Genomic DNA, 12,108 nt, shown 5'->3' with positions numbered 1-12,108 from the left:
CTAGACATGGAGCCATTGATCACTACCCGTTGAGCCCAACAATCTAGCCAACTTTCTATCCACCTTATAGTCCATTCATCCAGCCCATACTTCTTTAACTTGCTGGCAAGAATACTGTGGGAGATCGTGTCAAAAGCTTTGCTAAAGTCAGAGAACAACACGTCCACCGCTTTCCCCTCATCCACAGAGCCAGTTATCTCATCATAGAAGGCAATTAGATTAGTCAGGCATGACTTGCCCTTGGTGAATCCATGCTGACTGTTCCTGATCACTTTCCTCTCCTCTAAGTGCTTCAGAATTGATTCCTTGAGGACTTGCTCCATGATTTTTCCAGGGACTGAGGTGAGGCTGACTGGCCTGTAGTTCCCAGGATCCTCCTACTTCCCTTTTTTAAAGATGGGCACTACATTAGCCTTTTTCCAGTCGTCCGGGACTTCCCCCGATCGCCATGAGTTTTCAAAGATAATGGCCAATGGCTCCGCAATCACATCTGCCAACTCCTTTAGCACTCTCGGATGCAGCACATCCGGCCCCATAGACTTGTGCACATCCAGCTTTTCTAAATAGTCCCGAACCGCTTCTTTCTCCACAGAGGGCTGGTCACCTCCTCCTCATGCTGTGCTGCCCAGTGCAGCAGTCTGGGAGCTGACCTTGTTCGTGAAGACAGAGGCAAGAAAAGCATTGAGTACATTAGCTTTTTCCACATCCTCTGTCACTAGGTTGCCTCCCTCATTCAGTAAGGGGCCCACACTTTCCTTGACTTTCTTCTTGTTGCTAACATACCTGAAGAAACCCTTCTTGTTACTCTTAACATCTCTTGCTAGCTGCAACTCCAGGTGTGATTTGGCCTTCCTGATTTCACTCCTGCATCCCCGAGCAATATTTTTATACTCTTCCCTGGTCATTTGTCCAATCTTCCACTTCTTGTAAGCTTCTGTAAGATCCAGCAATAGCCCCCAAAGAGCTGGATGGCTGTGCTCAAGTGACCAGCAGGGAAATAGTTAATGCTGCCAGTTAGTAGCATGTATTCCCAGGCTGGAGGAGCAGGAGTCCTAGGGCAAATTTGTGCAGACAGTAGTGAGCTATACAAGGTGCTTTCACAGCTCCTGCAACCACAATATCCAAGCACAATACACATGTAGATAGTAGTGAGGCATCTAAATAGCCATGTGTATGCAATCACAAATTTTATATGCCCAGGCACCATAATAATGCATGTGAGATGCTCACCTTTGTGCACACTTTTCCACATGGGCAGCCTCTGGTCTGTATGTTTGAAAAGTGGACTGTTGTCATCACTAGGTTTAAGAGTTAACATACCATTAATCTGACGAAGGTAGTATTCCCCCCTCTCAGCTATTGTTTCAGCCTCTCTGCAGACTCAGGCAGGCAGTATGTTTAAAGTGCTCATCGTTGAGGTATCTAAGTGTTTCTCCAGACTCTGTCTATAACAGGGACTCTGGCCTCAGCCAAAGTAACTGGCCTTCAGCATCCAGTTGTAACCCCAGGTGGACCGAGTCTGAAATCTGTGGGCATTTCTTTTCTGCATAGAGTGCCTGGAGATATCGACGAGGTCAACGCCCTCAAGCTGCAGGTCGATCAGTGGAAAATCCCCACCGGCTTGGAAGACCCTCATGTTCCTGGTAAGGGTTCCTGACCACCCTCCCTTCACACATGGAATCCTGGTGCAAGGGGGAGTGGGGAGTGAGTCCTGGCTCTCAGCTTTGTGGGGGTGAAGCCAGCCAAGCCTGGGGTGGGGCCCTGGACAAGGGAGAGAGTGAGAGTAGAGTCCGAGAGCAGGCCTTGGGAATGGGGGGTGGGAGCCCACTTCAGGCACTGGGCATAAGCCGGGGAGGGAGATGAGGAGAGAAAGGACAATGCTAAGGTCTGGTGTGGCAGAGGGGATTGGAGAAGGAGAGCAACCTGGTCCAAGCACCAGGGGAAGAGCTGAGCATGCAGGAACCCTACGGGTGAAGCCCAGTACATGTGGCCCAGCCAGGCAAGCACCACCTCCAAGGATCCCCAAGGCATAAACACAGGAGAGGAGAGCCCTCCCCAACAGTGTGAGCTGTCTGGCTGTGGGACGCGACGGGAGCCCCATCATCTGGGACTGGAGCTGGGCCACAGGGGCCCTGGCCACAGGTAAGGGTACACCACTGAATACAGCACATCCATCCCTCCCTTCTTGGAGCCTGGCTGCCCCCGGGGCCACGCAGATGCCAGAGCATGCACCAGCTCTCTCGTGTCAGGATTAACATTTTAGAACAAGTGTCCATGCTGCACTGAGGCGGCTGCGTGGCGGAGGTCGGGCTCACCAACAGTTGCTGGCTTGTTAATCACAGCTGAGCGGCCGAGCGTGTCAGTATTTAAAGCCTTCCCATTGATTCCAGCTGTATAATCCGCCAGCCCAGTCTGCTGAGCATCGGCTCTCTGCCTAATCCCTCTCCAGGATACAGAGCAGCAGGAGCACGGAGCTCACGGTGGGAGCATCTGCAAGGGACAACTAGTAACGTGGGATCAGTCCTAACCTCTCATATGGCAGGCAGGGGCCAGCGGAGCCAGCAAGAGTAGGGTGGACACTGACCCAGCCTGTGTAGGAGGATAATTAATTTCCCGCATACCCAAAACATAGCAAAGCATCTCAGGGAAGGAGTCTGATCACCGTTCCTCATAGTCAGTAAGGCCAAGAAAAGGTTCAGTTGTATTAACAATAGGATGAAGAACAATAAAGAAGTAGGACAATGGCCATTCTCTAAATCTGCGGTAACAACCTCATTGTCCCATCTCCAACAGGACGCAGCAGAGATAGCAAAAAGCCCGGCAAGGGCAGCTGGTAATAGAGGTGTGGGATCCCATAAGGGGATCTCATTCAAAAAAACATTGAGAGACACACAGTCTGCTCATAAACTCAAGTGACCTTGTGCATCACAGGTGAGATCTGGGGCATATTAGTTTGGAGAGTGGAGAGTGAGAGGAGGGCTATGAAATCACAAAGCAGAGAGAAGATGGATCAGTCTCCTACATACCCCATCTTGTGGCACAAGAGCCAGGGAGTGCTCAGTGAGATGGCCACACGTTTAGAATGGATAAAGGAAGCACATAGGCAGCCTGTGGAACTCACTGCTGCAGGATATAAAGACAGATAGCTTAGGGACAGATTCTGTCTCGCTGACTCACACTGCATAGAACCGCACAGGGCTGCTCATGGAATAAAGCGCTTCTCAGAATGAGTAATGAGGGCAGAATCCAGCCTCAGTGTTTCAAAGAGCTAGCTGTTTGTATGAACACGGGTAGCAGTTTCAGTTCCCACTAACAAGGTTGGCCAAGATAAGGGATATCAAGCTGTGTGCCGCAGGTATAGAGTTGCCAACTGTCTAATCACACAAACCCAAACACCCTTGTTTCACTCCCTACCTCACCCCTTCCCAAGGCCACACCCCTGCCCCGCCACTTCTCTGAGGCCTTGCCCCCTGCTCACTCCAGCCCCCCCCCGTCACTCGCTCTCCCCCACCCTCACTCACTTTCACTGGCTGGGGTAGGGGGTTGAGGTGCGGGATGGGGTGTGGGCTCTGGGCTGGGGGGTGGAACCAAGGGGTTCAGAGTGTGGGAGGGGGCTGCAGGCTGAGCCTGGGGCAGGGAGTTTGGGTGAGGGAGGGGGCTCAGGGCTGGGGCAGGGGGTTGTGGTGTGGGAGGGGGTGCAGGGTGTGGGCTCTGGTTGTGGTGCGGGAGGGGATGTGGGGTGCGGGCTCTGGGAGGGAGCTTGGGTGCAGGAGGGGGCTCTGGGCTGGGGCAGGGGTTGGGGTGTGGGAGGGGGTGAGGGTTGTGGGCTCTGGGAGGGAGTTTGGGTGCGGAAGGGGGCTCAGGGCTCGAGCAGGAGGTTGTGGTGTGGGAGGGGGTGCAGGGTGCAGGCTCTGGGAGGGAGTTTGGGTATAGAAGGGGGCTCTGGGCTGGGGTAGGGGGTTGGGGTGTGGTAGGGGGTGAGGGGTGCAGGCTCTGGAAGGGAGTTTGGATGCAGGAGGGGGCTCAGGGCTGGGGAAGGGGTTGTGGTCCGGGAGTGGGTGCAGGGTGTGGGCTCTGGTTGTAGTGCAGGAGGAGGTGTGGGGTGCGGGCTCTGGGAGGGAGTTTGGGTGCAGGCCAAATTCCAGGCCAACGGGATCTGCGGAGTCGGTGCTCAGGGCGGGGGCAGAATGCAGAGACCCTCCTGACCGCGCCTCCTCTTAGGGGTCTCTGCCAGACATGTCACCGCTTCCTGGAGCGGCACAGAGCCAGGGCAGGTAGGGAGCCTGCCTTAGCCCCACTGCACCACCGGACTTTTAGCAGCCTGAAATCTTCCGGGTGGGCTTCAGTGGCGTCTGGCAGATCGAGCTTGATTCCGGGAGACTCCTGGCCAAACTGGGAGGATTGGCAACCCTAGGGACAAACTGAGTAACACACCAAGGGTCATCAGCAGACATCCTAGGATAAGCCTATGTCCTCTGCTAGCCAGGGTGTCCAATCTATACAATCTTCTAGCACACGTGGCTCCATCTCGTTCTGTTCAGTAAGAGGTAATTTAACCCTGCAGGATAGGAGCGCGGATTTCTGCTCTATTACCTGTGGTAATCTCCTGCCATAACAGAGAGCAGCCGGCTCTAGCTTTTCTGTTCCTCTGGCCTGCAGGGTCTCTTTGGAGACTATAGAAGAGTACGTTGGCCTGTGCACGTAGGCTGGTTCTACATGAGTCCTCAGGAGCCCATTAGCTCCCTTGAGATGGGTTGGCGGGGCTAAAAGATGGCAGAACTGTTGGTGCTTTAGTTAGAGCCCTCTGCAGGGAATCCAGCCATGGCAAGGCCTGGAAAGCATTTCCCAGGCTGAGCGAGTGCGTGCAGGGCAAAGGGAGCGTGTGTGACTGGGAGAGGCAGAAGGCCAGAGGAAGAACATGCTGTAGGGGCAGGGATCTGCAAGGGGATCAGCCTTTGATCCTGCAAAGGTTAGAATGCCAGTGTCCTTTGCATGTAAGCAGCACCAGCTGCTGTTGTGATGTAATTAGGGATGAGATGCCACCATGATGGGGCCTGGGGTACACCTGACAAGTCACTGTGCTGTCCTGGATAATTCCCCTCCCCAGGATCATGGCATCCCATCAGGCAGGCTGCTCCCATGACCCAAGGAATCCTGCCCCGATAAGAAGTGTTAATCTCACCCCTGGTTTTTAACAGAAGGGGAGGAATTTCCACCCCTCTGGTGAACACATTTCAGCCTCTCTCTGGGTGCAGCTAACCCCTCCATCCCTGGAAGGGCTCCCTGGCTAACAGTTGTCTGATGAGCAAATATTTTGCCTTTGAGATGTGCCAGCCCAAATGGCAGGTATCTCCACACCGTTTCCACAGAGAATACCCCCATTCTACGCTCCCCTGGGAAAGTTACGCTCTCTCGCGGTGTCTCACAGCACACCCCCAAGAGCTGAGCTGCAGTGAGAGCCACATTTACTCTGCATCAGCAATGAGACTGAGGTGGTCCATCTAGAGGTTCAACTCCATTAGAAAGGGAGAGAGAGAGCCAAGGAGAGAGAAGCAGGGAAACCTTGTCTGCTTACTGCCAGTGAGGTAGTGGTGGGGCTGGTCCCCTTATCTTATGTGGCTAGCCAGGAGCCAGGCAGCTGGAGGGTGCTGGCTTTTGTCTCTGCTGGGCCTAGCAATACAGCAGCTCAGGGAAATGGCTAGGCAGCTGGAGGGTGCTGTTTGGTGTCTAGCACTTGATGCCTCCTTGCAGAATGAAAATCTAGCCTTGCTGTGGCACAGAAGCTGGGAGATCCAGTGCCCCAGTCATGTGGGCAGGTCTAACCTGGGCGACTGCTGCACACCTTCCCCCACACCATTCTACGCTTCCACCCAGCCATGGGACTGCCCTGAGTTCTGTTCAATGGAGTGAGAGGCTTGGAGGCGAGTGTTAACGCAGATCCTGACAGAGTCTGCAGCATCCCAGAGAAGCTAACACTGCGGTAGATTCTACAGGCCCTCCCACTGGCCAGCGGGGGGGAAACGGCCCAGCCCAGACTCTCGGCACAATGGTCCATGATTACAAATGCTCTTCAGTTCAGGTCATTACAGTACCCGTCCGAGCAGCTCCATGACACAGCGCCAGATCCCACAGTGGTGAGCGCAGGATAGACAGACAGCTCAAAGCCAGAAGGGTCTATTAGATCATCTAACCTGAGCTCCAGTGTAAAAGAGGCCAGAGAATTTCAGCCAATAACCCCGCACATTGAGCCCAGTAACTCGTGTTTGACTAAAGCACATCTGTATAGATACTGACAGGTTTCAGAGTAGCAGCCGTGTTAGTCTGTATTCGCAAAAAGAAAAGGAGTACTAGTGGCACCTTAGAGGTGCCACAAGTACTCCTTTTCTTTTTGTATAGATACTGTGGCTGGAGGGACAGGTAGCTCTATGGATGGATAGATCTTCAGAAGAGGTAGGCCCCAGATCACGCCCTTCTGCTCTTGTTCCCTGAGGTGTCTGTCTCATTTGGATATGTTCTCTCTGGGCAAGGTCATCCCCCCCATTCATTCTCTCACATTCGCTCTCACGCTCCGGGTGTCAATGCAAGAAGCAGCTACAGCCTGCTCCTGCTGAGCAGTTTCCTTCAGCTAGCAATCCTTCAGTCAGCTGGGGGTTGTTCTCCCTTCCCTGTGGAAATAGTGTGGTAAATAAGGCCCTACTTCATTCGCGATATTGCGGAAATTGCAGATCCTGCAATATGAGGCTTCCACTGCAGTTTTGATTTTCATTTGCTTACTTTGCACAGTCCACAGTTTTGCATACATTGAGGTTTGCAACACACACTTTTCCCCCGTTAGTATAGTGTGGGGCACTGACAGCTGCACAGGGAACACAGCTGGGAGGGGCTCAGTTTCACAGCAGGGAGCCTACCAGCAGTGGAATTGACATTCTTGTCAGTTTCATGGCTGCTATTATTTCACATTTCCTCTCTGGCTGGGGCTGCCAGCCCAGCGCTGCACAAGGACATTCGAAATAATTGGCTACAGTGGGTCAGTGTGGTGGGGTCAGATGCACTGTGGATCAGTGTGGTGAAGCACTCTGGGAGGTTGGGACCCCCCCACCCCCCACCCACCACCACCAGGGAGATCACCCCACAGGCTGAGAGCAGAGGGAACCATGTATTTGAACCTACCATGGCCTCCGGGTAGACTCCCTGCTGCATGTTAGCAGGGTTACACCTGGGATTCAAGAGGAGAGGGTGTCATGTCCTTGATGGGGCCACATCTAGACACATTTCACACCCAAGTGCTGGTTCCTCAGGGGTTTATCTAGCTATTTACAATGAGTTTTCTCTCCAAAGCAGCCTTCTCCTGTTCCAGAGGGGGCTGCATGTCAGTGCTGGGTGTACGGGTGTAGTGATGTATACAGCCACCTGGGTCTGCTGAATGGAAGGGGAAGGGGGCCCATTGACTCATTTGGAGACAACTGTGCACTTTAGGGCAGGGCAGCTGCATCATTTGAGGCTGAACAGGGGATGCATGGTGCCTTTGTACAGTGGGGCAGGTGAGCCGACAGCAGTGGGGTTACTAGGGGTTTGGAAGGTTCTTTAGCATTTCCCATTTAGGTATCCGAAATGGCTTCCATCCAATCAGCAGCTAGAGCTCCCAACCCCAAGCACAGTCCTGTCAGGCACAGCAGCACCACCTGAGAATCCATTAGATGTTTCCAATTCAAGCACTGAGTCTGCCTGACCCTACTTAGCTTACCAGAGTTGACAGGCTCACACCACAAGCTGGTGTGACTACAGGCACTCTTAGTAGCCGGACAGCCATTAACAAGCAGCCTTGCTGACCATCTGGAGATCTATGGGAGAGGCCTCCATTCCAGCTTGCCAGACGCTTGCTGGCCACAGCGAAGTCTTCCAGGTTTGCGGGCACAGCCAGCCCGGTGGTCCCACCAGCTTTCAGAGCTACGTGGGGCTGCTGGCTAAGCCGCTTACTCCATCCCTGGATTCCCTGCAGCCCTTGCTGTAACTACAGGGACGTCTGCTCATTTTCCTTATTATTCCCACCACCCTGATTCCGCTCCCAGCGTTTCCTGTCAGTCGCACTATCAATCCACTGTCAGCAGCCAGGAATCATCCGCCAGGCTCCAAACCGCAGTCCAGTTGCACTCCCACATCCTGCTAGATGGATGTTCTCCCTGCCTCCCCTGTTCTCTCCTGCATCCTGATAACCTGCCCGCACTGTGTAGCTGTGGCCTGGAAAGGCCAGCTCTGAGGCTATGGCAAATCACTGTCCCCGGAGGCACGTTTCCATCTCCAGACGGTGCCTAATGACACTGGATGTTGGGGAGTTTTTAATATAGCGAACTGACATCTCTGGTAGCATTTTTATTGCTTCCTGAATTCTTTGTGAAGCTGTGGTAGGTGGGGGGAATGGACATTACTGAGGTCTGTCCACATGCCAGAGCTGTAGAATGAGCCAGGTATGTTATTAATAATAATTAATAATCATGGATTAATTCCTGTGGAATCTTCCACCTCAGGATCTCAAAGCACTTTATCTATTGCTGCCTCACATCCCTCTTGGGGGGTACAATACAGGTCACATGGCGATCATTTCAGTCAGCACTGGAATGCAGCCACCTCTGGGGTGGAGAACAGCAGCTCACAGCAAGGCTGCATAACACTTCAGGACAGGAAGTGAAGAATACGGTGTCTAAGTGAAAACGCAGAGGGTGATCTAGGGAGGCACGTTACGATCACCCACATTAGAATTTGTCCGAGACACCAGGGTCGTGCCCTAAGCTGTAAGAAGTGCTACCAGATCTGTAACAAACAAGAGATCAGGGTCATGGTTTCACCTCTTGTCACCTCTGGTAGCGCTCCATGTTAGTCTGTGGGTCTAACCCAGACCGTATTTATTTTGATTGCAGTGGTGCCGGCAGTGAGCCTGGGGCTGCCTAAACCCAGTGGAAGAGAGGTTCCTCGAAGCAGAGTTTCTGTCAGATAGGTGCAAGAGGTGCCTAGGCGTTGAGCCTGCTGTCTGCCCGCCCCAGAGTCAGGCCTCCCCCTGGGGGAACAGAGCAACAGTTACGTTGGGGGAACTCCTGCCCCCCTGCTGGGCTGTCACAATCGGGTTGTTTTGCGGACAGAACCTCGATGGGAAGCAAAGGCACCTCTGCAGAGGGATTGGGGCTTGTCTCACACGCACAAGTCTCCTGCTCAGAAGCAGGCAGCTGCATGACGTTGGACCCTCCCCAGAGCTGACTGATTGCACAACACTGGCTTCAGTAGGACAGACGCAAGGTGTGCCAACCCCAGAGGGAATCGCGAGCAGTGCACAGAGTCTGCTTATAGCACTTTGTTTATGGATCATTCACCTGTCACTGAAACGCAGCCACCTCTGGGCTGAGCGTGGCAGCACATTCCCTATCAGCAAAGGCTGCACATGGTGTGTAGGAGGGAAAGTGAAGAACCCCGTGTGCAGCTGACACTGCCGGGGGAGAGTTTTCCCACGAACCAGGACGAATGACTCTAGTGAACAGTGCCCTGGGATGCCAAATGAGCACAAGTGGACAGCACCTACACACACACACACACACACACACACCCCCGGGAGCACAGCGCCCCCTAGCATCACACTGAGGTATCAATACACTACTGACTCAAAGACGAGAGCACCCCGTACTAAGTCACGCACACCCCTTGCGTTGTGCTGGGGCAATGGGGCCTGTACTGACTAAGACGGGAGAGTGACCCCTACTGAGTCATAAATATAGCTTCCTGCAATGCCTGGGCTTTCTCTGGGTGGGGTAAGGGGAGTCGTCTGGGAATCCTTTGTTTCCTTGGTTTTTATTTCAGTCCCTTGGAGGCAGCCTTCCCACATTGCTTGTAGGTACTTCTCTTGACTCCCAGCTGCACAGAGGGTCCTGGAGAAAGTAGCTCCGTGTATTTGCTCCTTCAGCACAGAAGAAGTTGTCACACCGGCTCGCCATGTTATAGCTACAAAAGCCTATCTAGGGAGTTCCAAAGAGATTTATGTTTAAAAGGCGTTCTGTCTACTGAAGAGCAAATGCTGTCATTGCCTTAGTTCGTTTGTATGACAGTGAATACTGCGTTTCTGTACTCACTAAAGACCATTTTCACATGGGCTGGAATGTGAACCCTGCCATCTGGCCAAATTCCAAATTGTTTCATTCCATTCTGCTTCCTACATCCTCCCTGCCATTTGGGTGCAGGATTCTCTTTCACTTCCTGCCCTGAAATGCTGGATGGCATTGATTAATGTTCTTAACAGCTGTCATGTTCCACCCCAGAGCTGGCTGCATTTCAATGGTGCGGGAAGTGCTTTGAGATTCCCTCTCGGCAGCCATCATCCTGGCTTTTGTTGCTTTGAGATTAGACTTGCAATGCGTTGTTCTAAGGCACAGCCCCATGCACAACTTGGGCACTGCACCAGCGTGTGTGTGATGTGACGCATTTTGCAGCAAGCAAGGGATGCGTTGTTCTGGGTTCTATTGATTTGGATCATTAAGGCCCTAGCTGGCCACCCCAGCCTGGTGCCTGCCTCCCGGAGAGATCAGACCTGCTATCCTCAGTGCCACATAAACAAACAATCACATCACTCTCGTCCGTTTCCCTGCTAGCCAGTAAATGGGCTCCGGCGACGCCAGTCAGTAGTGACTGATGGCTGCTCATTTAACAGTGTAGCGCAGCCGGGAGGAAGGACACCTTGATCCCGATTGTAGCTCTCCCGTTGTTTAATGGGAACACCCCATAAGAGATGGCACCCAGCAGCCCAAGATGGGGCCATCTTTCCTTGCATGCTAGTGAACCTCAGTTCATAGCAGCCACACAGAGCTGTGTACTACTGCTGCAGACAATGACCTGCTCGTGTATCCTGTCACAGCCCCGTCATGCCCAGGCTGTGCACTGAATCTGACACATCTTTTCAGCCAACACCTAGGGGCCGTCTGTAGCACGCAGAGCTGAGAAAGAGCAGCACACTTGCATCAGCAGGCTGCTGAGCCATCAGGTGGCCCATCCATGCACACAGAACAAATGCTGGCGCCATGTCTCCACTGAGACAAGGTCAGATGGGGACTGAGAGGGAGATTTCATCCTGGGAGATGCCGTGTGGCAGGTGAGCTGCAGTGATTACAGGGCCCTGAGTCCACGGTGTCTCGGCTGCTGGCTTTCGGAAGCCAGGGAGCATGACTGCCTCCAGGGGGTAGTGTGTCTTCCAGATGTCTCTACAAAGAATTACCCCAGCCTGGGGCCATGGGAGCCTGGGTACAGTGCTGCTGGGCACAGTTCATGTGACATGGGGTCTGGCCCTGACATTCTCAGTGCAGCCCTCACTTGGCAAAGTTTGCCCGTGGCTGCTGTTTTGTGTAACCCCCGTCCTGTCAGGTACTGGCCGTGGCACCAGTACCAGCATCCCACAGCAACAGGCAGCCCAGAGTGGGTCAGAAGCTGCACCTATAGGTTGCTGGGTATTAATGTAAAGATCAAATGAAGAATGACACCAAACTCCTCTCTTGCCATGCAGGGTCCTGGAGTGAATTTACCCTTGAGGCAAACTGGTCTCATACTCCTAGCCCAGCATTTTCATTGATACATTGCACCTTCCTTTCCAGGGATGAACCCCCTGCCGGGAGCTAGTCAGTATCATTTGACAAATGGGGAAACTGAGGCAGCAACCAGCCAGGACCTGAGCCTGCAGGCTCTTTGCAGGGGCAGCATTTCTCCCCTCCAGTGGGAATTCAGCCCATGGCGAAGGCAGGATTGGGCTCTAAGTAACCTGCTCGTGCCGTGGCAGATCCCGGGCTAGAACTCAGGTCTTCTGGCTCCCAGTTGTGCCTTAAGCACAGGTTGATTCTTCCTCCTTTAGTTCACTGTAGCCTGACTCCTGGCTATAAAGGATTCACCTGGATGGACTCCCAGCAAACAATGGTCCCTCTAGTGCCAGATTTGTGGAGTGCCCACTTACCTGCCAGTTCCCTTTGGAGCAGCCCCTCAGGGAAGAGAGTGTAGGTGGGGAGCAGACAGCGGAAGGTTTCTGTGACAGTTTTTCCAACCACCCTTCTCCCCCAGTAGGGTTAGCCAGTAAATCCTAATCTGTTT

General features: G+C 53.3%; 1 protein-coding gene across 5 annotated transcripts in view; it reads left to right on the top strand.

Annotated features, from left to right (window-relative positions):
• The window catches only part of ARHGAP39 (Rho GTPase activating protein 39), a 412,713-nt gene that overhangs the window by 382,876 nt on the left and 17,729 nt on the right, over window positions 1-12,108 (top strand). For all 5 annotated transcript variants that reach the window (XM_074943732.1, XM_074943729.1, XM_074943731.1 and 2 more), the window contains one exon: window positions 1,552-1,643. In XM_074943732.1, the coding sequence (XP_074799833.1) occupies window positions 1,552-1,643 (92 nt within the window). The remainder of the gene's footprint in view (window positions 1-1,551; window positions 1,644-12,108) is intronic.

The sequence above is a fragment of the Natator depressus genome, chromosome 2 (genome assembly GCF_965152275.1).
Source record: "Natator depressus isolate rNatDep1 chromosome 2, rNatDep2.hap1, whole genome shotgun sequence".
In the NCBI taxonomy this organism is placed as follows: domain Eukaryota; kingdom Metazoa; phylum Chordata; order Testudines; family Cheloniidae; genus Natator; species Natator depressus.
The sequence above is the reverse complement of the archived record's forward strand: the minus strand, read 5'-3'. Positions and strand labels throughout refer to the sequence as shown.